Genomic DNA, 25521 nt, shown 5'->3' with positions numbered 1-25521 from the left:
TTTTTTTTTTTTTTTTTTTTTTTTTTGGTTTTGTAAGTTTCAGCAGAAAGCTCCCTCAAAAGCCTACACATTTATTTTTGTACTATCAAACAATAACGTTGTTGTCAACCTTTCTTTGTTTACCACAAACAAAATAAGAAACAAAAACCAAACCAATCACACCTAACCCATGATTTGAAAAACTCGATCATTTCAATCCAAATCAAATTCGTCAATTATAAATTTATTTTGGATTGAGTTGGATTTAAACAAATGAAAATTTTATAGATTTAGTTAGTTCCTAAAATTCTCTTAAAATTATATTGTATTTATATTGTATTGAATCCAACCAATCATGTTTCTAGTATATTGAAATTGAGTTACAAAATCGTGAGAGTTTATGTTTAAAGTGGACATTATCATATTATTGTGGAGAGTCGTGTTCATCTAACATGATGTTAGAGTCATGCCCTAAACTTAGTCATGCCAATAGAATTTTCAAATATCGAACAAAGGACTCTAAAAGAAAAAGTCGAAGGCATAGTAAAAAATGACTCCAAAAGAAAAAGGAGTCGAGCCTTGATTAAGAGGAGACATATTTTGTTCGAGCTGAGGTGTTGGATTAAAAGTCTCACATTAGCTAATTTAGGGAATGATCGTGGGTTTATAATCAAAGAATTAACATATTATTTTTATTGTTTCACAACCCAAACAATAAAACCAATCAAATTTGGATAGGGAGATGGAGGATGATAAGAGGCAGGCCGGCAGCTTTACTTCTTAGTCATCCCTCTCTCTCTGCTCCCTCAAAACCTCCATTTGGCATACTTTTAGCATAATCAAAATAATATATTATGATTAAAGAAGTCACGTTTTGAATATAGAACTTTAGTTTCTATAAGATAATTATTAAAAAGAAAATATATTGTATAATGGTTACGTTGAATATAATATATAGTTGGATAAAGAAATGTAGAGAGAGAAAGAGTGGATGAACAGTGGAAAGGTAAGCAAAAGGCACCAACTTATGAAATGATCTCGACATTTCCTAACCCTTTTCTTCTTCACTTTCATCATCTTTTGTCAGACCCACCAATTTTTCCACTTCCTCTTCCCCAATTTCATGCCTTTTCAAATCAAACCCACAAAATTTCCCCTTTTTTCTCCTGTTCTTCAAGTGTTCTTATTAATGGATACTTTGTTCAGGCTTGTCTCCAACCTTCAACCTTCTGATCAATCTTACAACTCAAGCACCAGCTCCAAGAATTCTGTCGATCTTCAAAATCATTGTTTCCTTAACCCACCACCACCTGAACAATGCTTCACCAGCTCATTCATGGTGGATCAACCACATTTCTCTGCCTCCTCTTCTTCCAACCATCGTCCTGATAAGGACCATGTTCATCAAGATCACGAGTATATAAGTAAGGAACATTATTTTTATTAGTATGGGACCATTTAAGAAAAGATGTTCAAAATAAACGAAATCATACTGATTGTTTATTTGTATTCTTATTAGGTACTATCAATTCGACTGATCGCTGGTTCGCCCCTTTAGACGTGAACTTGGAATTCTCTAATGGTTGGGCTTCTACGTTGATTGTCCAAACTGCCATTGCCATTGTTGATAACAACGCTTCTCAAATCCAACAACTCATGTGGATGCTTAACGAGCTCGGTTCACCCTATGGCGACATTGATCAAAAACTAGCTTTTTACTTTCTTCGAGCTATGTTTAGTCATGTCACGAACTCTGGTGAACGGTGCTACCAGACCTTGGCAATGGTGTCGGAGAAACGGTCTTGTTTCGCGTCGATGAGAAGAATGGTGTTGAAGTTTCAAGAGGTGAGTCCATGGATGACGTTTGGTCATGTTGCTTCAAATGGTGTTATCATGGAGGCTTTTGAAGGAGAAAAGAAGTTGCATATAATTGATATTAGCAACTCCTTTTGTACTCAATGGCCGACTTTCCTTGAAGCTCTAGCATCTCGGTCAGACGAAACTCCACACCTTAGGCTCACGACGCTAGTCGTAGCGAGATCGGATAAGGTTTGAAATTTATAAATTTATGTTATATTTGTTGAGAGGGAGTCACACGTTCGCTAATTAGAGGAATGAGACATTTTTGAAAACCAAAAAGCTCACATCTCATGCTCAAAGTGGACACTCAGGAGGCTCTCCTTCCTTATAGGGTGTATACAAGTTTAGTTGGAAATTTCAAATTAATTATTGGGTCAATAATTCAAGTTTTTAGGTTGGGTGGGTCTTATTTTTTAATTATTTAAAAAAATATATACTTTCAAATACAAAACATCTACCAATGGGTTCAGTAATTCGAGTTTTTAGGTTCAGAGTGGTTGAGCCCTTGAGTTGTTCTTAGTTTTGTTCCTATTTTTTAATTATTTTAAAAAAATTATACTTTCAAATATCAAATCTTTACAAATTAAGATCAGTAATAAAATAAATTTAAACTATTTAAAAAAAAATTTAATGAAGTTATTTTTATTTTATAATTTTTCTTTTAGAAATGGTTAATAAATATATAGATAAAATAAAATAAATTATTCTTGTATTTACGTAAATGGATTTGCAGAAGATGATGAGAGAAATTAGCAGAAGAATGGAGAAATTCGCGAGGCTTATGGGGGTTCCCTTCAAATTCAAAGCAATATATTACTCCGGCGATATTTCACAGCTAAATTTCACGGAGTTAGGGGTTAATGACGACGAAGCCCTTGCCATTAACTGCGTCGGCGCCTTCCGCTCCGTCACGCCCGTCGACAACCGCCGCGATTTTCTGATTTCGCTGTTCGGAGCTTTGCGGCCGAGGATAATCACTGTGGTGGAGGAGCAGGCAGATCTCGATAGCGACGGCGTTGACTTTGTCAAAGACGTTCAAGAATGTTTACGGTGGTTTAGGGTTTACTTTGATTCCTTGGACGGAAGTTTCCCTTCCACAAGTGATGAAAAGTTGATGCTCGAACGCGCCGCTGGACGCGCTATCGTGGACTTGCTTGCACGCGCGCCAGCGGAGTGTGTTGAGAGGCGCGAGACGGCTGCGCGTTGGGCTCGTCGTTTGCATGAGGGTGGTTTTAAACCGGTGTCGTTTAGTGAGGATGTAAACGACGACGTACGTGCGCTTTTAAGGAAGTATAAGGATGGGTGGACGGTGTTGGATGACGGCGAGGGCGCCGATGCCGGAATTTTCTTGGCTTGGAAGGGGCAGGCGGTGGTTTGGGCCGCCGCATGGACGCCTGAACCACTGGACGGAGAGAAGAGTCGCCAGAGTAGTTGTTCACATTGAAAAAGATATCTCTCTATTTGGTTTTTCTTCTCCGTTTTGTGATTTTGGCCCCCCCTTTTTTTTTCCATTTGTGATTTGAGATTTACTTTGTAATATTAAAATCTTTTAGTAATGTTATTAACAAACTAACTAAATCCAAGTCAACTTGTTTCATGCATTTATGGATACAAGATAAGTACTATGTACTTGATTAATAACAACTAAATATTGTGAGATGTCACATCGGTTAGAAGTGAGAATAAAACATTCCTCACAAAGGTGTAGAAACCTCTCTATACCAAACACATTTTAAAATTGTAAGGTTGATGACTATAAATACTAGGCCAATAACAATAAGTTTGAGCTGTTACAAATGGTATCAAAGCCGGACACCGAGCGGTGTGCTAGCAAGACCATTGAGTCTCCGAGGGCATGCATGGATAATGAGATCCAAAATCCTTTGAAGAGAGGAACAAAATATTTCTTATAAAGTTGGAGAAACCTTTCTCTAACTCACCCGTTTTAAGACAAGACAGTGAAGCTAGCGACACTATATAACTGGCCAAAGCAAACAGTTAAATTGATTTGGAAGATATATGTATTACATTATTCATATATCACAATATAATAATAATATATATTTAATAGATTCGATAATATTTGAAACATTACTTTATTGAAAGTAACCAACATTTTTTTAGTGTAATTTGTTTATTAAAATATTTAATGAGATACAAGGAGAAAAAACATTTAACCCTCATTCTCAAGTATGAGCGAATATTATCATATGAATTGAAAAGGGAAAGAGAAGATTGAAATTTAAAACCTAAAATAATGATTATTAATCAAAAGGTATAATAAGTTCACTATGGGTTGAAAATTCTGTGCCTATAATATGAACTAAGTTAACATTATTGACTTGGTAAGGAAAACTATGGGACACTGAAAGAATCAAACAACGACCTTTCTTTGTATGGTACATTGAGCGGGGTCGATCGAAAGAACAATTCGTGTCATTTCAACAGATTCCAGCCCTTAGGAAGCTTCCACTTTCTATGCCAATATATAGACACTCTTGACCACAAAGGGAACCCAAAATTGTAGTCGAGTGGTTCATCGACAAGTCCTCCGACCATCAATGGCAACCAAATGTACCTTGAGTCTCTAAGGTTGGCGGGATTCCATCGGTCTGCCATGAAAATAAACAAGCTAGGATATGAAGGTAGGGGAAGAACAAATGTGCTCTGAGCAAAGAATGTAGCAAGTCGAAACATCTTGTTTCCTCCTATACACGGGTTTTCCATCGTCTCCCATGGACCCATGATCGACTCTGCTGCGTGTGTCAATGCCTCATTCGGTGCCCATCCCGTGCACCCTGATGTGATCATGTAGTAAGTTCCCTGGTGTTTGAACAAAGCTGGCGCTTCCCGATGCTGGCCGATGAGAATCCTTCTCGCAACGTTGGTCACATCGAGATAATCTTCGGTGAGAGGTCCTATATGAAGTTCACTATTGTCTACAGATGAGTAAACGAGATAGGCTGTACCATCATCATCTTTGAAGATTGTCATATCTCTACTGTCAAACCCATGGGGTCTTTTGCTGTAAAGATAATCGAATGGGCCGGTCGGGTAATCACTGATGGCGATACCCACAGAAGCTTTCGTATAGTTCGCATCATCGACATGCATCCACATTACATATTTTCCAGTCTTTGAATTATAGATTACTTTCGGCCTCTCGAGTACGTTGGATTTGTGAAGATCATGGGTCTCATTTGTTTCTTCCGCTGTCAAAACAATGCCTTCGTTTTTCCAAGTCCACAAGTCTTTGGAGGAGTAGCAACCAACTCCTATAATGTCGACCTAATCATAAGAACACCAAAATGTATTAGTCAAGTTTTGAAGGCTAATTTGTTGCGCGCGTTGAGAATAAATGATTCTAGTGACAAAGAAGAGATAACATAGCAGTAAAACCTTTATCACATGAACAAAAGTGGAAAAAGTAGTAAAATTAAAGCTAAAATAGCACAGCACTAAAGAATACTCGATCTTAAAGCAAATAAAAAATTGATGGTTCTTTTTTAGCACAGCTCTAGGGGTTCTTTTTGAGCCATTTCCCTAAAAAAACACCTTCGACTGAAAATTTCTACAAAATCTTCACCTTAAATCTTGAAAGAAGACCAGAAGGAACTACTCCATAGCATGTGTTGTTGAATGAAGATAGTAACAACCAATATTGATGACCACAAAAGTTGAATAGCTTAGAGTGAAGTTGATATATACCGAGTAGCTCGGGTTCCATCTCAAATTGTGGTCTCTTGAACTTGGGGGACACAGACTCAAGATGGAGTAAACCTAAAAGACTCTTCAACTTCAGTATAGGAGGTGGGAGGTGGACCCAAACAAGCGTTTGGTTCGGACAAAGAGAATAGTAGATGGTGGTGATATTCAAAGGAGGACAGCAGATCGTTAAGGAAACTGACAAGTTACAATTTTTTTGGCTTTGTTTTTACGCCAAGAAAGAACTAAAAGCATACAAGATTCTATAACCCAATCAAAGGACTTTTCTTCGTTGTTATCGGGAAAAGGCTTAAACGATGTATAGTCATAGGACCTTCGTGTCTATTTTAAATGGACGTCCCACTAGAATCATAAAGAGAAGGGTGTCTGAGTTCTTGAGCCTAGAATCATCAAGCTAACCATATCCCTAATGGGAAGTGCCAACTTTAGCCTCAAATCTCGATAAACTCTGTTTAATATTTTTCTATCAACTGTAAATAAATTTTGATGCGCATATGCACTTCTTTAATACTCCTTTAATTTATTCTCTTCCCTCCCTAACAATTTTCTTTTTCTATTTTGATCCTCTTCCCGTACTACTATTATGTATATAAAGATAAATCATACCTAAAAGAGAAATGTCCAAAGTAGACCTCTTGATGACGTTCAAGATTTTCAAAATCCAAAAAAAATCTATGGAAACTCCAACTCCCCAAGTGGCTCATCCATTAGACTGAAAGCAAACTCAGTTTTGCCAAACTATTAAGTATCATGATTGAGTCAACTAGTTGCAAGAGAGTATTTGATTATGTATGCAGTTTAGACTACCAAAAAGATGCAAAATCCTTTACTAGATAATGCAACACAAATAGAAGAACTTGAGAAGCCAAACAAGCAACTGAAATCCCTTGAAAGATGATTGACACTATCACTCAACTCAAAGCTTACAATTTCATGAAGAGCCCTATTAAAGATAAACTCCCAATCGAATTGCAGGGGAAATGTCTTTTATTTATTTTTTTGGATACGAATATCTTTCATTTATTACAATATTAAGATTTTTGATTCTCAAGGAAAAAATAAAACATCTGGTCCACAAAAGCAAATTATATTGAAGTAATTTTTTTTCATTCTTTCATTAGCTAGTCACTAGTGTCCATTCTTAGCGTGCATAACTAAGAAAAATCAAGGGGAAACAACCTTAAACTTAGTCCCAAGCCGAAGCTGCAACTGAAATTTCAGCATGAGAAGAAAAGTACATGCAGATTAAGAAAAATCATATTGATAAACTACAAGTGTCAGAAACCGAAAGTCATAGATCCATGAGTTAACAAAACAGACCGAGAAGCCAATTTCAGAGGCTCACATGAGAACATGGACAAAGCTAATGCAGCCACATAATTATATTCAGGAGGCTCTACAGTCCCATTTTTCACTTTAATCAAAAGAAGTAAACGTGAATCTCGGAAATATAAAAATATTAAAATTATGCAGTATCTAAGAACAGAACATAGCCTTTTTCATCAGGCACTAAGATTGTCCAAGCTATTTTTGATATAGATGGACTAAGAGATTCTAAGGGACTGGACCTCCCCATTCATCATAAGATTTACAGTTGAAATAAAACATTAGATGGGGACAGCAACTCAAGGTAAAACGGCTTAAAGGAGAAGACAAAAATTGAAACTACTACCAAAAAAATTGATACTGGAAGAAAGAGTAGGCCTCATCGCTAGAATGCAAAAGGAAACAGGTGTTATCTTCTCCAAATATGAGTACTTTGAGACAAACATTGACGTGCCTTCAGAGAAATTTAATACTAGAGATCCTGATCTTGATTTGTTTCCTCAGGGTCTGGACTGTATGTCAACTTCGAGTGAGGACAGTGTTTGACTGGAGAGACTATTTGAAGATAGAGAAAGTTATGTCCAGTTTCTAAACTTAGCAACTCAAAATGTCAAGAGCAGACATAGAGCAGTTGGGGGATTGCTGGAATGCAGATGAGAAAGGAATAGTCCCTAAACTTTGGCAAAACCATTTCAGGATTCAAAAAAAATTGAAATTAACACAAGAACTGCATTCTCGTGTATGTTATTTGTCTTCGGATAACAGAATTTGGTACTTAGAAAAGTTGGTAAATTGTTCTAGTAAATCTCCTTTTCATTACCCAACTGCTGTAAAGGCAACCCTGCCTGAGGATATTTGTAGGCTGATATGGGGACACAAAACAACGGAATCTCTCAACCAAATTTTTTTGTAATGCACTTTCTCTCAAGCTTGCTGGTTCAAATTGTTCATAATTTTTAATTTGCAGGGGGTTTTCTGTTCCCATGCCAAAAGCAATGTTCTTCGGATTCTTTTGGGTCCCCCTTTGCACTTGGGTTCTCATTTGCTTTGGGTCAATGCAGAAAAGGTTTTGATTTCAGAACTTTGGTTGTAATGAAATCAGAGGATTTTTTAAGATAGACATTGTTCTTGGTTAGATCAATTTGAGTCAGCTCATCTAAAAGCCTCTATTTGGTGTTCTCTTTCCAACTCCTTGGTGGTTTTTCTTTACAAGATTTAATCCTTTGTAACTTTGTTTATCTTCACAACATTAGGTGTTTGTATCCTTTGAGCATTAATCTCTTTTCATCTCTTCAATGAAAAGTTTCATTTCTGGTTCAAAAAAAGAGAGAGTTGCATCTTTCCTGGTGTTTCTCTGACTCTAATCACCCACAGACGTCTTGTCCTCAAATGGCCATGGGCTTAGAAAGAGAGTTGGGAAGTTGGGTTAACACCACGTTGGCCCTCTTTTCAGACAATTCAGCTTTGGAAGGAATTAAACAATTTTGAAAGGGAAGGATCTAGGAATTTTAGACAAATTATGTCAATTTCATCTTATTTTCTTGCCCCATGACAAGATTCATTTTCTAGTCAAAGTTCCCCTTTATTTATCCATGTCAGTTGGAGATCTTGATTTTCTGGTAACTTCTTGATGTGTTGTATAAAGTCCATCAGCTGTATTTAAGCTTTCCGAAAGCCAACGAGATTAGGATATTCACCTTTCTTTGACTCTGACTTCCACAAATCATTTATAGAGACTTATAGGACAAGTAGGATCATCAGCTGATTCTTCAACAAAACATTTAACAAAAAAAAACCTATTTTATCTAAATTCCATTTTAACCTACTATCTCAAAATCAACACTCTCTCGATCAACTCCGAAAGACAGCAAAGTGCATTCACTTCCTCTGAATTGAAATTTCTTCTCACTGTCATCCTCCAAGATCTTAACGTAACCTCTCAAGCATTACATACCATCTCAAAAACTAATAAGATTCACAAGTTGGGTAGGACATTATCAAGACTGGAGTACGGTGAAAAGTGGTGATCTAGAAGGAATTCAACATATGACAATCACTCAAGCTGATATACATTGTATTAAGAACATAAAAGTCAGATAAAAGCACCATGGAGCAATAATTGACACTATAAGTTTCTATAATAAAGAAGAAAATACTATTATTAATGGATAAGAGAAAAAATTCTGAAGCACTAATAAAAAATGTGTTGTTGTCAAACAAATTCATATAGATGCACGACAACAGTTTATGTGATCGGAATTTTTTTTACCAGTGGACGCATTAGACTAACATTACAGAAAATGAAGGTTCAGAAAGGCAGAGTATAGATGACTTTACCCGTGCAGCTCCCTTTTTGTGAGCATGGTAGGTGGGGCCATCTTTATACTCTCCATACCAATAGAATGTTTCAGATATTTCATCGTATAATACGCCACCTCCATGAGCTTGGATGGGATTCCCTTCAGTATCCAGCCAAACTCTCCCTGGATAATAGAACATACTATCGTTTCCTGTAATCGTTGGGTCAATGGAAGTTTTACGATCAGGAAAGAATTTGTGTCTAAGTGGTGAATCTTCATCAAGAAATTCATCAATCAGTGTGGTTGTTCTCTTCGGTCTTCGCTTTGCTGCACGTGGTGATCTCTTACCCCTTGGTGGGGGAATTTGAATCTTCTCCTCTTCCACCTCTTCAAGTTCACGAAAGTAGAGGCGATGACTTGTCCGAAGTTGGATATCCCGACCTATAAACGTATCCTTGCGGCTTATAGGAGAATATAATTGTAGCAGAAGAATACACCCCATTAGACTCCCTATTACCACAGATAGCAAACGTATGCTCCCTGCATCACAACGTAAAGTAGTTGATTTCCTGTATTTGTTCTTCATCTTCATTTCTTCCTTCTTATCTCCAGAATAATGCAGCATTTAAGAAAATGACACCTATGAAATTCAATAAATTCAATCAAAACATAAGTCAGAGGCATTCTATTTATTGTATAGAGGGGAAAATCTTACTTTCATCGTAGTTAATGTATAAATATGAAATCATGCCAGAATATATACGGAGTAAAAATCCATTTAAGAAAAGGGGAATAAACAAACGATGTAAAATGACGAGGAAATCGATGAGTAAATCACAAACCCAAGCTTCTATTAGATGCCAAGAAAAATCAAACTAGCAGAACAAGAAACAAAATCAAAAGCAATTGAACAATCATGAACCATTCAGAGACAAACATTCAAGAGGTTCAAAACCCTACACAACCCATGTACAAAGGTGATGATCCATAGCAGAAAGATCAAGAAAATTGAAAAAAAAAAAAAAAAAAGATAATTTCAGCAACTCGAGAGCCAACAAAAACGCCAAGCGGAGCAGAAAAACAAACCTGAAGACCCAGAAACAAAAAACGATGCAAAATTGAGAGACATAGAATTCCGATGGAGAGATGAAACACGAAAATGGTTTCCCAGCAGGAATGGAACCCCAATCCGACGATTGAAGAGGTTGAGGCGGTCGCAAATTGTGGTGGCATTCAGAATTTGGAGCGAATAATTGAGTAGCAGAAGAAGGAATCGAAGAGGGGGAAGAAGAATTTAGGTTGTTTGGAAGGTGGGTGGAGAGTGAGCTGGAGTAGCGACCAAAGATCCTGCGCGTGCTGCACTCATTTGTAAGACATCTGGACACGCCCAAATTCCATCGCTCTTCTTACGCCTACGACCTATACACAACCATTTCAACCCCTTATCCATCCACACTCTCTATATTTGGTAACCATCAACAAATAACTAACCCTCCATTCTCTATATTTTCAAAACCCACATTCCTCTTATTAAATGCTCCAACTTTTATTTTCTTTTTTATCAACCTAGGACGGTCAAAGGGCTCCCCTACTCGAACACGGGTCGAGATCACTTTGATCGAGCTATCGTTTTATTCCTTCTTTATATTCTAATAGATAGCTGAAAGTTTGAATTCCAGATCTGCATAATTTTTTTTGTTGGGTTATAAACTTATTTGAGTAGTTTAAACAAATAAAACTTTATATATTGGGTTGAATCGAACCAATTTAAATTTATTATTATTTTTAAAATATATATTTTTTTTTCTCATGATACAATTATTTATAAATATATTTATTTTATTTTTATCTAATTTTATAATTAATTTTTATTATTTATTATCTAATAACTCTTAAAAATATTTTTTTCTAAACTTACCTAATTTTTTTAAAATATATATTGAAGAGCCATAAATTTTAAAAAATATTTAAAAATAAATATAAGAACTAATGTTTTTACTTTTATTAAAAACAATAATTTGAATAATCTGAACCAACTCAATCCAACTCAAAATTTATATGATTGGATTCGTTATTTAATTTAGAATCCGACCATAAAATTGGATTTTAATTAAAATAATTAATATTTTAGAGAATAGTTAATATTATGCACTTAATGTGTGCAACCGTAAATTCATGAACTGAATTCGGTATGGTATTTGTGTTTTGTTGTAAGTTACTGAATTTTGAGATTTTAATTTATTATCTTGCACTTTGTTGTATTTATTTATTATTTATATTTTACTATTTTAGGATAAAAAAATAATAACATTCCTTTTTAATAAATTATGAAGGATTACATTAATAGAAAGCTGATAAATTTCTTTAAATATATATTATGCATAAATAATTACGGTTTTTTTAATTTTTTTTATTGTTTTCTTAATTTTCTTAAAATGAATCACATAAAATAATTATATAATAAAATATGGAAAAATTATAGTATATACCATGAAGAAAATATTCTAATTCAATTTTTAAATTTAATATTTACGTTAAATACATGACAAATATAAACTAATTAAAAAATTGTCTTAGAAAACACCCAATAAATATTTTAAATATAACAATTAAGGTGAATGATCATGCTTATCCTACTTTTTCCTTTTTTCTGTAAAATAAAACCATTAAAATAATTCCCTTTAAATATTCTTACTAAATTTATTTTCAAACATAATAATAAAATCATACTTAACACCAACGAAAAACAACTCCTATCAACGTTAAGAAATAAAAAGTTGTTGACCTATTATTACATAAGTTGATTCCATTCTTTAGCTGAAGCCGTCATATGTATATGAGGTCTTGTCTTTATTTGAGAAAATGTTAAACATGGTTTCGGGGTTGGAAAATGTAATTAGAAATGACATGCACTATTCCTCTGGTTCAATTACATAAGTTTAGATGCCATTTTAGGAATCTCAACCGAGTAATTTCTTGTAGAATGTATTTTAAATACTTAGTTTTATAATCTTTTCATCCCTTTCGACATGATACATAAAAACATCGACCACTTACATAAGACCATTTCGAATATTCATTCATAAGAACCCATCTAAAATCATAAATGAAATTAAGTTGAACATTTACAAGTAACAAGCAAAGCAAACTCATCCCTTTAGGATGGCTGCCATTACTCTATCTGGCTATTTCCTGGCCAAACAATCTTGGCAAACTAGAACCCAAGTCTATATCAATGGTTTTCTTCTCAACCAACTCATCCCTCTTCTCAATATTACCTCTTTCCATCTCTCCAACCCCTCTCTCCTTGCAAGCACATTCATCCAGCCACACCCGAATCACATCTCTTGCAACGGGACCGACATGGTTCGCTATAATCTCCTCCAAGCGTTCGGGTCCTCCCGATTCCGTATCGACACGGACAATTATGGAAGTTGGAGAAACTAAGGAGCGGAAGAAAAGAGAGGACATGACATATGGTCGTACTTCAGGGAGTTCTTCGATTGCTTTACGGTATTTGTCTAATCCTGTATCTTCATAGAACAATTGAAGGTAGTCTGGATTGAGCACCAGATCCTTTCTGGGAGGTAGATCCAGAATGAGAATGAGGGAGGTTGGAGAGCTTTGAATGAATTCAATGAGGAAGTTTGGAGCATCAGTTGATGGCCTCAAGTAGGCAGAAAGGCTTGCTATGTTTAATGATGTTCCCGTTGGTAGCTGGCTATGCAACCAACTTTCCCAATATGAAATTAATCTAACAAAAAAGTTAAGAAACATAGATTAAATAATAAACACAATCTCATTACCAATTTGTCAGTTTGAATTTGGATCTGCTGCTACAAAATTTTCACAATTATCTCATACTCTTGATTTGTAGAAACGCATGCATTAGAATTTTAGTTCAAATGCTTAACAAAACAATTATGAATCGCCAGAGATTTTGATGAATGTAAAAACTCAATAATCCATGGTATCTAACATGTTAAGTGTCATAACTCAACAATGGTTGTGCCCTCAAGTATATGTCATTGAGGACGATAACTAGTTTAAGTGGGGGAGAATGTCACAACCTAACTATGAAGATTTGTTGTGACTCTCCTGTTACGACAAGAGGAGAGACAACCCTCAAGTGACGCCTATCCGACCACGCAAGAGCCTAGATGAGTGTCATGATGTGACCGAGGAGAACGATGCATCATCTAACACACCACACGAAGTGAGCATTGAATACAAGTTGAGACATAAGCAAGACAGAGACATCGAATAAACAAGAGGGGCAAAGATAGGCTTGTTGAAGGGTCGGGTAGGGTCCCGGGCCTTATAAGTCGGGGTTCTGGAAGGAATTTGGGCATGCGGTTTTGGAGTTAAGTCTGTCCATATGAAATATGAATGCTCGCCAAGTTTGGTGTCAATCGGATACCGGACGGACAATGCACGACATTGTATGACCGTTCACCAAAATCATGTCTATGACGGAAAGATTGAAAATTGCTCAAAATGTACTAAAGGGTACCATGGTGTTAGCTATCCACCACCCCGGGCTCTCCTGTGGCCTAAGTGAGTTATCCTGTGGCACATACGTGTGTCACAGTGTGGGCGAGCGTGTCGAGATGAGTGTCTCGGGTGGCTTCTTTTGAAATTGGTTTTTCAAGGGCAGTACCGGGAGGCACGGGTGTGCCGGTATTGCACCCTAGCCCGCGTGTTGGAGGTTGCTATATACACCCGCTATCCGGTACGGTATCCGTAAATGACACGGCATGGGCACGGGAGGGTCAATGCCTTAATAGAACCTAGATGTATAGATGTTCGGGAAGTCCCGATGAGATGAGCGACATGTGGGCCGTTCTCGATGGCATGACCGACGACACCCCAAGACTCGGGATGACGTCAAGGCATATGAACCATGTCGATGGGGATCGAGATGACAAGATGAGATGCAACGTTGCATTGAGAGACCTTGGCCCGAGCAGAGGCAAGATCGAGCCAAATAACTAGACCTAGTGTAGAGGCAAGTCATATATGTCATAGACGATTGAACATGCACGCACAGGCGACGTGTGTGGTTGAACAAGCTTGGATTCCGCACAAGCTATGTTCGATTGGCGAAGACAAATCTCGCCTAAGTTCTGATGAAGCCACAAAGCCGAGGCAAAAAATATATATAGAGCTTAATTCTCCTTAAAAACATCGACGACTTAGTAGATACACATCTATGAAATAAATAAGACCTTAGAAATAAATAAATATATTTGGTCAAATATTCATTCATAACAACCAAGCTAAAATCATAAATGAAATTAACTTCATTAAGGATCTAAATAATACATTATACATTTACAACTAACAAGCAAAGCAAAACCATTTCATGCTTCAAAGATTTGTTGGATGGTTGCCACTACTCTATCTGCTATTTCCTGGCCAAACAATCTTGGCAAACTAGAACCCAAGTCTATATCAATGGTTTTCTTCTCAACCAACTCATCCCTCTTCTCAATATTACCTCTTTCCATCTCTCCAACCCCTCTCTCCTTGCAAGCACATTCATCCAGCCACACCCGAATCACATCTCTTGCAACGGGACCGACATGGTTCGCTATAATCTCCTCCATGCGTTCGGGTCCTCCCGATTCCGTATCGACACGGACAATTATGGAAGTTGGAGAAACTAAGGAGCGGAAGAAAAGAGAGGACATGACATATGGTCGTACTTCAGGGAGTTCTTCGATTGCTTTACGGTATTTGTCTAATCCTGTATCTTCATAGAACAATTGAAGGTAGTCTGGATTGAACACCAGATCCTTTCTGGGAGGTAGATCCAGAATGAGAATGAGGGAGGTTGGAGAGCTTTGAATGAATTCAATGAGGAAGTTTGGAGCATCAGTTGATGGCCTCAAGTAGGCAGAAAGGCTTGCTATGTTTAATGATGTTCCCGTTGGTAGCTGGCTATTCAACCAACTTCCCAATATGAAATTAATCTAACAAATAAGTTAAGAAACATAGATTAAATAATAAACACAATCTCATTACCAATTTGTCAGTTTGAATTTGGATCTGCTGCTACAAAATTTTCACAATTATCTCATACTCTTGATTTGTAGAAACGCATGCATTAGAATTTTAGTTCAAATGCTTAACAAAACAATTATGAATCGCTAGAGATTTTGATTAATGTAAAAACTCAATAATCCGTGGTATCTAACATGCTATGTGTTGGACATTGGATAAATTTGGATTCAAAAAGTATCTAACAGATGCATAAACAATCAATTGTATATCTAATCGATCTGTAGACTATGAAAAAAATTTAAATTTTAAATCCTAAATTCCGGAACGCTAAAATTGGGAGCAGATCAGAGTACATCCGAAACAGTTTGATTATCTAAATTTCTTAAGAGACAGAGACAGAGAGACATACAGAAGAGTCCGGCGAGCCAGTTCTGATGAGAAGAGCGCCTTGCGAAGTCCCGTTCTGATTCTGGAAGTATTCAACATCAGGAGGAAGAGTGCAAGGAAGAAGATGATCTTCGAGTCGAGATTCAATAGCGCCGACGAGATCAGTCATCAGAGCTCTGTGAGAAGCCGACAGATGCGGAAATTCCTTCAGCTTCGACGACGATCCCGGCCGGATCGGCACGTTCTCTGCCATGTTCGACGCTGCGTTCCTTATCACTAATTCTCTGAAACGGGATTCCACCGGCGGCGGAAGAGTGAAAGCTTTTGCAGATGGATAAACCATAAACGCCATTTTTGGCATTTTATTTTCATCCCTGTGTCGAAGGTGGGATAGCTCGGATTAGACTCGGGATAATGAAAATATCTTCTGATTTGGGTTTCTTCGGGCCCCACAACTTCCTTTAGTTTAAAATTTTGTTCGTGGCGTATAGAAAAAAAATTCCAAAAAAATGAATAGTTAAAAATATAATATAATCTAATAATTGTATTTACAAACTTCTTATAAATAAATTATTTAAAAAATAATTATTACATTAGTTAATATTAAATAATTACTTTTTAACTATTTTATTTTTGTTAAGTCAATATTAAAATATTTTAAATTAATTTTAACTATTCACAATTAAAATGAAAAATGCAATTTAGGAGGACTCAATTACTAAACTACCATCCATTTAAATCCTATATATTTTTTTTTATTTAATTTTCTTCATTCATTAATGCCTATAATATAAATAATAAACCTTACATTTTAGATTTTTTAAAACTTATATAAAAAAATTATAAATGTCTTTAATTCCTCTTTTTAAATAATTTGAAAATGAAAATGATTAAAATATATTTTTTTTATCAATAAAAAATAAAATAAATAAATAAAGATAATGAAGCAATGAGAGGCCACAAATGGCTTTGACAACCTTGACGCTGGTCCCAAGAGCTTGTTATTGTCTTCCACCATCGCGTTTCGGAGGAAGAAGAAGAAGAACACGGCAAGTAATCAAGGCGGAGCTGCCGTCTGCGGAGATGGGGAGTGGTCGGCCGGCGTCGAAGCTGATGGAGTTTCCGCATCTGACGGCTGCGCACAGAGATCTGATGGTGGATTTAATCCAAGCCGTCGATGATGGGGTCGGAGAGCATCTACTTCCGTCGACGGTTCCGTCAGATGTAGAGTATTATCAGAACCAAACCGGCACTTCACAGGGCACTCTTCTCATCCGATCTGCCATTCCACCGTCGCCGGTAACTTTCTTTTGGTTGTAATTTAATTTTTTTATTTTAAAATTAATTGTACCGGTTGTAAAAAGGTTGGTAAAAGGATACACAATTCCAATATTTATACTTATACATGAACGTTGTAGTGATTTATTATTGTTTATTGATTTGATCTTAGAGGGTTACATAATTCTCGTATTTATACTTATATATGACAAGAAATAGTAAATCATCAAATCTACTGACAATCTCTTAAAATCTTTGGTTAGTTTGAATATTTGAATCATATCTCAACTACTCTAAATTATATCTTTTTGAATACTTTAAATCATACCTCAACAATACCAACTTTCTCGAAATTTCAGATTGATTTCGTGATTGCAAGTTGGTTACACTTAAAGCAACCACACGGCGGCGCATTCAACATAACCAACATCGCCAGCTACCTGAAAACCACAAACGACATTCCTCATTTCCAATTCGAGCTAGTGCAATGCAGCCCTACTTTTCTAATCTTCTTCCTCGATTTGATCCCTCGAGTTGATATCATCCTCCGTCCCGACTACCTCACCACTTTCTACGAGGAGACTGAGCTTGAGAAGTATCGACGCCGACTCGACGCCGTGCCGGAAGTAAGCCCGTACTTCTCCTCATCACTTTTCTTTCGAAAAGTTGTTTCGTCGACGGGAATTCTAGTGAGTATGAAGTGCGAGGAGAGCGAGTCGGGGCGTGTGGAAGAGATTATTCGTGAGGAAATCGGTCCGATCTCGAAAGAGGTGTTGAGGATATGGATGGAGTTGTGTAGTAATGGAGGAAGGGAGATTGAAGATGGTAATGAAAGGAGTTTGTTGGAGAAGAGAGATCTTATGATTAAGAAGAAAGCAATCGAAATGGATCTAAGCAAAACGATGCCATTGCAATTTGGAGAAGAAGTTGCAGAGAGAGTTCTTCGAGTTATTAGAAGTTCTTTCAAAACTATTTGATTTCTAGATATTAAACGAGTTGCAATGTGATTAGCTCTATGTGATATTATAACGTGATAGGTGACAAAAGAAAGTATGCACACATTTGTAACATTAGCTTTGGTGTATATTGTCAAATGTGTAGCGTCGAGACATTTGGAAGCGACGACTTGATGATACTCGTACTAGTGTTGTGGCTTGCTCATTTCTAGTGTTCGCTTTGCTTTAATCATACAAATTAGGGTGTATTGTCCCTTAGTGCCTTATGGATGCCATTTTGGAGGATGGGATATTGATCGTAGTGAAGATGTACTATTACATTTTATGGATATTGATCTTAGTGAAGATGTAGACTCTAGCAATAGCTTATTCGAATATATCTATACTATGGATGGAACAACAGTATGCACATCATTTCATTAGAATCATGGACGATAGCAAGAGCACATCATTTGAAATTTGGATTTAACACTTGATGACTCAACATTCTTCTACATCTCATGCGACAAGATGCACTTTCTTTTTCAATAGTTCAATCACAGAAACCCCAAAACTAAACATATTTTGTTTGGAGATATCCTATGTTAAATGACTTTTAGAAAACTTTCTTATAAGACATGTGAGTGAAGACAGCATGCCGAGAGGACTCATGTTAGTTTGTTGGCATAATCTTCCCTCTAAGAAGCGAGAAATAAGTAACATAATCATGTCATAAGAAAACGTTAGGGTCATCAGGTGCCGAATCCAAATTGCAAATCCTAATCTAAATTGTTTTCGTTGTGAATCATCACTCTTCGGAGACGTAGGAAGCGAGAAAAAGAGACCAAGGAATGAACAAAGATACATATATTGATTTTTCCATATTTGTTAAGCCAAAAGCAAACATGGTAGAACAAACTTTGAGATAATTGGCGCGTCAAACCTAAATCAACAATCACTTACCCAAAAGTGTTTCAAGAACCTGGAAGAAGATGAAATCATATCCAAGAAAAAAGGACACCCACCAAAGTTTTGACCTTTTTACAACAGAATTCAAACAGAAACCTAGTCGAAAACAAAAAAGTTCAAACACAAAATAACACCCACCACTGTTTTCTTCTTCTTTTTTTCTTTTTGTCTCTCCATTTTTGCATATAATAATTATATATTATATAAAACTCCTCTAAAACAAAAACAATCACCAAAATTGTACTAATAATTCAAACAGTAATGATACTGGCGGTGGTGGGTGAACGGTGACGTCCATTTTTCTTTTGAGTAACTATGGTTTAGTTTAGAATTAACCGGACTTAGGTTGAGGAGTTTCTGAGCGAACAGGCCACCACTTGAGCCCACTGTCGGAGCTTTGTCTTCACCGCCTGTGGATTTTTTCCTTTTCATTTCCATCAAACAAATTCGTTTAGATTCATTTCTACAATACTTTTAAATTAAATAAAAAAGAAAAAAGAAAGCATGAAATTGAAGAATACCGGAGGAGCCGAGGATAGCAAGGGGGCTGCCGAGAGGGGAAGGAGAATTGACGGAATCACGGTCGGGGGATGAAACCGCCGTCGTAGCGGTGGACTTGGAGATGGAATTGGAGTAACTTTTATTGACGGCGTGATACAGTTCCAAAGCCGGCAAGGTATTGGAGAGTCGGGTGTCTAACTCGGACGAGTCGAACTCGAAACCCAACTCGAGACAGGCCTTTAACTCGTCCAGATCCTCCGCCGTCACGCTCCGGCTTCTTCCTTTTTTGCTTCTCCCCTTCTGCCTCTGCCACGCCTCCTCTCTCGATGCGTCCGGCGACCAGGATCGCTGCTTGTACAGAGCCGTCGGGACGAACCTTGGCTTGCGGGGCGGTGGCGGAGGCGCGTAGGATTCGGACATGGTGGATGTGGGTTTGGGTGGAACCCCCGACAGAGCCCCGTGGCCGGGGATGAACGGAGGTCCAGTGGCCTCGTCGGAGGGCTCAATGGCTTCTTCTTCTTTCTTTTCTCTCTGTTTTGGTTTTTTTATTTATTTATTTTTAATAAGAGGGGTTTAGAGGAAGATAGGTTATATTAAGTGGATATTTTGGTGGTAGTGGTGGTGGTGGGCCCCAGGCGACTTTAGTTTTGGTTGGTCCACGTCTTCTTTCTTGATGATCTGTCATCGATTACTCTTCTCATTTATTTATTTATTTATTTTTCGTTTGTTTGAATCCTTCCCACCCTCTTATTTATTTATTTATTATTTAAAATTACAAATTTATCCTTCCACTTTTCGATGTACTTACTTAAAATTGAATTTTAATTTTTTTAATTATTGGTTGACATTTTTTACCATTTAAAAACTTATTAAATACAATAAGTTTGAATGATCTTTTAATTAAGAAATATTTATTTGTTACATTTTTCAAGAGTTGTATAGATAATTTTGCTATATTTATATTAAAATATATAATCAGGTCATTACAACCAACCATTATAAGGGGTTGTCGGTAGTAAGTAATGGTGACTAGAAGTGCATTAAGGTTTCCTAAAGACACTTAGACACTTTTTAGCCACATTTGATTAGTTGGTAGGTTTCTAGGGTTGCTCTATACATTTTAATATCATTTTGAGTTAAGTTTTGATTTCAAAGAACGTTTGGGTAATTTTAAGACACTCACGTAGCTTCAAGAGGTGGGTTATGTGCTTTAGGCTTGCCTAGAGACATTCACGTTTATTTTAGTTACTTTTAGGTTACTTTGAATATTTCGAAAGGTAGACAAATGCTAATCTCATTTCAAGTTAAGGTCAAATAACATTTAGTTTTTACCTCTTTTTAATTTCCACTCTAAAACTTTTAATTTTACCAAATAAAATTATAGAATTAATTTAATATTACAATATCATCCACTAGTTTTTTTTTTTTTTTTTTTATCCACTGATTTTGTATTACAATAGCATTTTTATTTTATGAATCTTATCAATTTTGTAAAATACCTAAATTTTACGATTTATTGAGGATATGAGAATGTTTTTTTTAACTAATTTTTGAATAAAATCTTTTATTTATTTAAATTTGAGAGATAATTTGATGAATTTAAAATTTTTAATAAAAAAAAATCAGTTTAGGGGTAAAAAATTTATCTTAGTCTATACTTATTTAAATGTTATTCTTTTAGCAATTAAACTTTGTATAAAAAGTTGATATGATATTTTTTTATTCAAAGCTATTACGTCATGAACCTTTTTCACAAATATTTGAATTTAGACATAATAAGTCAAAAGTATTGAATTTTTTAATTTTAAAAAAATAATTATTAAATTTTTAAATATATATAATTTATTTGTAAAAAATCTGGGTTAAAAGATTGAAAATAACGATGAAAATAGCTTTTTTTAATGTAAATTTTAATAATTAAAGAAAAAAAATACATATCTCACAAAATTGAATAAAAACAAAATGTATTTTTATTTTTCTTTGAAAACATTGTTTGAGTTAATTGGCTCTAAGAAAAAATGAATTCTTTTCTTTTTAATTAGGTGTGATGCAATAATGAAAAATATATATATTAATAACATCAAAATCGAAAAAAAAAAACATATATATAGAATTTTAGTTTAATTAAAAATAATTTATTTCATATATTTAATTAGATTTTGATTTATCTTTGGCGGGCTACAGAATAAAATAATTCAATTTAATTTTAGAATGAGCGTGGTTCAATTTAATTAGAGTTTTTTTTTAAAAAAAAATTAAAAATATAATAATATTTATTATTAATATTATTGTTATGTGAATTTTTTTTTTTTCAAAAGTATTACATAGAATAAATTAATTGGGAAACGCCTTCTGAAATGGGCAAAAGATTATTAAATAGCCAATAAAACAAGACATGAGCTCCATTGATAATTATTTTATTATTTTATTATTTTCAATTGTTTAAATTTTATTTTTTATTATTTTTAATTGTTCAAGTGTTATTAAAAAATCATGATTTTTGATAAATAAGTAATAAGTCTAAACTAATAATAATAATAATAAAACTCTCTTATTCCTTTTGTTTGAAAAACTTTTAAAAATTTTAATAATACATCTAAACTTTTAAAAAATCTAAAAAATATTTTTAAATTTAAAATTAAAAAACATTGGTTAGTTTTGAATGAAATGATTTGTAATATTTTTTATAATTTTTTAAAAATATAATACTAATAATAAAAATATTTTTCAATTTTTTTTAAGTTAAAAGGATTTTCATTTAAAGAGAGTATAAAATTTCACTAATTTTTAAAATCGATTTAATATAGATTAAAAGAGTAAAAGAATTAGGGTATATTTTGGAAATAAAATTTTTGGAAAAATTAATCTTCAGGGGCCTAAAAATATGAATAATTGGCATGTGGTTTGGGTACCAAATGGTCACAAAGACTAATGTCTAAAATAGAGACAAAATATCATCCAGCTAGGCATGTTACCTGTACTACACCGTGTTTGACTATATATTTAATTAAAATTAAATTTCAAGTATAGGAACCGTTGAGAAAGGTGGGCCAAATATATATATATATATTTTTTTTGTCTCCATTTTCCAAAATCAAATAGGATTTATTGCCTCATTCGGAGCATAGTTTCCTACAAATTTCGCGTTATGAATGGACATTTAAAAAAAAATGGTAAAATTTCTCGAGAATTTCCTACTGAAAGACCAACAAAAGTCAAAATGGAAAAACGTCTCTAAACCAGACAATTAGAGAATAACAAACAAAAATTAGGATAACCTTCTACTCAATAAATATTTGTAATTGACACCTAATACATGGAAAACAAAAATAAATGATTTTGTTGTTTTTTTTATCGAGTTAATGAGTGATTCTTAAACTTAAAGAGACTATAGTATATGGTAAGATTGGGTGTCTTGTTCTTGAAACACTATCACCTTAGTTTGTAATTATTATAAATGATTTATTTTAAATGGTTCCGGTGGAAACCCAGAATCTCTTTTAACTTTTTTCTTTTAATATTCTCCATCGTGACAGGAGGTCATGCCATCTTGTTGCGCCTCGTTTATCTAAATCTGTTTGATATACTTTCAAGTTACTTGCATCAATAACAAGGTGAATTTTCACACATGAAGGCAATTGAATCTTATAGGATGTTTTCGACTAACCCTTCATAATTTTGTACAATTTGTTAATCTAACTGACTCAAAACCAAAACTATTGTAGTCTCAGCTTGATTAGAATTTTTTTTTTTTGTGGCAAATCGGGCCATCTCTTCATCAATGTTGTTGCTTTCTCTAAGTAAGCACAAACCATAGTAGAAGTTTGTCTCAACTCTTTGGTGATCGATGACATGAGATATCAGAGTAGGCATTTGTTGAATCAAATGAGTTATCGAAAAAAAATGTCTTATTATTTAATTGGTATAGTTAATAAGTAATAATCATCCATTTTAAGCACTTTTTTGCCGATGATGTCTAATATTTATGTATTGTATTGTTTTGTTAATTCACGTGTGACGCAGACAAACATTGACCATGGTCAACTATCTAATCTACTTTATTAATTTGTAAAGAAAATATATTTGATTTGATTATTTGTTTATTATATAAAATTATACAGACCAACCTTTTTAATTTTGAAGTAATAAAATAGATACTATTAGTTTGAAAATTGAATTTATAATTTGTTAATTATATTTTTTTTTTACATATAAATCTATTTAGTATAAAAAGTGAAAAAAAGAAAAAAAAGAAAAAACTAATTCAGCCCTAGATAGCCCAAATAAATAACTAAAGGCCCAAAAGACCCAAACTCAGTCCAAAATCCGAACCTTCCCCAAGCTATTGAATTGAAAGCACCGTAGATCGTGTTCGTCATCGGGAACTTGGTGGTTCCATCATCCACGAGGAGAGAAGGGGATTAGGGTTTTTACGTTGTCCTGATTTGATCCAAATCCTTTAGAATTTTCATTGCTGATTTTCCAGAGATGTGGCACGAGGCAAGGAGATCCGAGAGGAAGGTCCACGACATGATGGACGCTGCTCGGAAGCGAGCTCAAAGACGCGCTGTGTTTCTTGCCAAACGTCGTGGCGATCCTCAACAATCCATCCAGGTCGTTGGTACTCGGTGCCGCGTCTACCGTGATGATGGTCTCTATCAAGCAACTCAGGACCAGCAAGGCCTGTAAGAATTTTTTATTTCATCTCTGCTTTAGATATCAAAACTTGGGTGTAGTATGAATTGTGATGTTTTAAAGTGTTCTAGATATTGGAATTGGCTTATGTTCTCTGCTGCTTTCTTTAGCGTATAAGTGTTAAATTTGTTCCAATTGCTGCAATTTGTTTGTCTTTTGAAAGTGGTTTGCGTAGTGCTGAAGGGAAATTTGGGAATTGGACGGTAGGGTTCAACTGCATCACAATTTCGAAACATTTTTCGCCTTCACTTTATTCATTGAGTTATTTAAAACGACTACCTAAGGATGCATTCATTTGCGTATCTATAAGAGGGTTTGATTGCAGGAGGTTGTACGTTTTTTTTAAAGTTCTAACCCTCTCGTTTCACCTCTAACAGAATGGGTACATCACTGGAATTTTTCTTTACCTTTTCCCATTGCCAGGGCATGTTTTTACTAATTCGGTGACATTATTGTTTTTGAGCATCCGAACTCTTTACTGTATCTTAATGCTTTAACTTCTTTTTTGTAACTTCTGTCTCAGGATTCCTTGGAATGGAAAGCAGGATGTTATGATTGACAGGTTCAGTTCCTTTAGTTTTAATCATCTGAGGACTGTTTTAATTTGAAACTTTGTGTTTAGCTAATGGTTTATGATTTAAGGTTGAGGAGTAGGTTTTTCATTTTTTGAGCAGATTTGATGGACGTGCTTTGCTTGATTTCATACGAGAACCTGGATCTCGACATATTCGAACACAAGAAAAATCTGAGGAAGAAGAGGAGTTAGAAGAGTTTGTTAATTTTCAGCGTTATCGAGATTTAATTAAGCATCGGCGTCGAGGATGTGGGTACTTCTTTTTACTTTTATCGAACTCTTAAATCCTCTTACAGTTCAATGCACAAACCCACTACTTTCCTTATATGATGAGCAATAAGGACAAAGGTTATTTTTATTTGTATTGCTTTTCGTGATGATGCAAATAATTAACTGAACTTTCTACATTTCTATGTCAACAGTTAATGATGAGGATGGTTTACAACATGTGAATCAAGAAATGGAGGCCAAGGTGTCTGCTCCATTCGTATCGGACAGGTTTCTCTCCCCTTCTCGTTTTCTGTCTCCCTTTTTATCCATGGATGGGCATGGAAAAACATTTTGCTCCAGTTTTCCCAGTTCACATCTCTCAAATTATTTGGAAGTTTCTCTCTCACTCTAAGCTGTGAGGTGGTTTGAGTTTTGGCAATTCAAATAGAAAGAATATGCTGCTTTTACTAAATTTTCCATTATAGTATCTCAAGAAGTCCGTGGTATTCTTGTCAAGCTCAAGGACTTAATTATGCAAGTGGTAGATAATTTAAATATCAGGTTTAGTGTTGACTGATGGGTTAGCACTTCACATTTTTCTGACCAAGCAGAAATAATACTTACTATGATCTATGAGGTAGCGTGGGCTATAGAAAATTTCAGTTGTATTATTTGCTTCAGAAGATCTGAAATGATAGAGAAGTTAGTGAATGGATGGAGCTTTATTCCCTGTTTGATAGTTTTTGCTTGGGTAAAAAAAAAAAAAAAAAAAAAA

The 25521-nt window shown here is 35.1% G+C and overlaps 7 protein-coding genes across 9 annotated transcripts in view; 3 read left to right on the top strand and 4 right to left on the bottom strand.

Moving 5' to 3' along the window:
- Positions 1-1039: 1039 nt before the first annotated feature.
- On the top strand, positions 1040-3403 carry LOC111499621 (protein SHORT-ROOT-like). 2 transcript variants are annotated; one of them, XM_023151228.1, is made up of 3 exons: positions 1040-1403; positions 1538-2028; positions 2573-3403. In XM_023151228.1, exons 1-3 carry the CDS (start codon positions 1103-1105, stop codon positions 3281-3283), a joined length of 1503 nt encoding a protein of 500 aa, XP_023006996.1. In that variant the 5' UTR covers positions 1040-1102; the 3' UTR covers positions 3284-3403. The 2 variants fall into 2 exon arrangements, with proteins under 2 accessions (XP_023006996.1, XP_023006995.1); XM_023151227.1 differs by having other exon boundaries at positions 1499-2028.
- A 671-nt stretch (positions 3404-4074) lies between these two features.
- Positions 4075-10689, bottom strand: LOC111499658. The gene is made up of 3 exons (XM_023151286.1): positions 10278-10689; positions 9229-9831; positions 4075-5127 (listed from the first exon to the last, which is right to left on the bottom strand). Exons 2-3 carry the CDS (start codon positions 9814-9816, stop codon positions 4276-4278), a joined length of 1440 nt encoding a protein of 479 aa, XP_023007054.1. The 5' UTR covers positions 9817-9831; positions 10278-10689; the 3' UTR covers positions 4075-4275.
- Positions 10690-12266: 1577 nt separating this feature from the next.
- Positions 12267-13632, bottom strand: LOC111499492 (red chlorophyll catabolite reductase, chloroplastic-like). Its single transcript, XM_023151055.1, is given in 3 exon segments — positions 12267-12926; positions 12928-12945; positions 13612-13632. Coding segments are annotated over 3 exon segments (597 nt in total). The 3' UTR covers positions 12267-12368.
- Positions 13633-14456: 824 nt separating this feature from the next.
- On the bottom strand, positions 14457-15995 carry LOC111499663 (red chlorophyll catabolite reductase-like). The gene is made up of 2 exons (XM_023151292.1): positions 15607-15995; positions 14457-15166 (listed from the first exon to the last, which is right to left on the bottom strand). The coding sequence occupies exons 1-2, from the start codon at positions 15943-15945 to the stop codon at positions 14555-14557; spliced, it is 951 nt and encodes a 316-aa protein (XP_023007060.1). The 5' UTR covers positions 15946-15995; the 3' UTR covers positions 14457-14554.
- Positions 15996-16547: 552 nt separating this feature from the next.
- LOC111499662 (red chlorophyll catabolite reductase-like) lies at positions 16548-17992 on the top strand. Its single transcript, XM_023151291.1, has 2 exons — positions 16548-16883; positions 17222-17992. Exons 1-2 carry the CDS (start codon positions 16548-16550, stop codon positions 17837-17839), a joined length of 954 nt encoding a protein of 317 aa, XP_023007059.1. The 3' UTR covers positions 17840-17992.
- Positions 17993-18649: 657 nt separating this feature from the next.
- LOC111499661 lies at positions 18650-19821 on the bottom strand. The gene is made up of 2 exons (XM_023151290.1): positions 19288-19821; positions 18650-19190 (listed from the first exon to the last, which is right to left on the bottom strand). The coding sequence occupies exons 1-2, from the start codon at positions 19685-19687 to the stop codon at positions 19108-19110; spliced, it is 483 nt and encodes a 160-aa protein (XP_023007058.1). The 5' UTR covers positions 19688-19821; the 3' UTR covers positions 18650-19107.
- Positions 19822-23601: 3780 nt separating this feature from the next.
- Positions 23602-25521, top strand: part of LOC111499577 (CLK4-associating serine/arginine rich protein) — a 7152-nt gene continuing 5232 nt past the window's right edge. For both annotated transcript variants that reach the window (XM_023151168.1, XM_023151167.1), the window contains exons 1-4: positions 23602-23952; positions 24486-24524; positions 24637-24785; positions 24959-25034. In XM_023151168.1, the coding sequence (XP_023006936.1) occupies positions 23756-23952; positions 24486-24524; positions 24637-24785; positions 24959-25034 (461 nt within the window). In that variant the 5' untranslated portion in view covers positions 23602-23755. The remainder of the gene's footprint in view (positions 23953-24485; positions 24525-24636; positions 24786-24958; positions 25035-25521) is intronic.

Source organism: Cucurbita maxima, unplaced genomic scaffold, assembly GCF_002738345.1.
Source record: "Cucurbita maxima cultivar Rimu unplaced genomic scaffold, Cmax_1.0 Cma_Scf00027, whole genome shotgun sequence".
Taxonomy (NCBI): Eukaryota; Viridiplantae; Streptophyta; class Magnoliopsida; order Cucurbitales; family Cucurbitaceae; genus Cucurbita; species Cucurbita maxima.
This window is presented reverse-complemented; position numbering and strand designations above follow the sequence as displayed.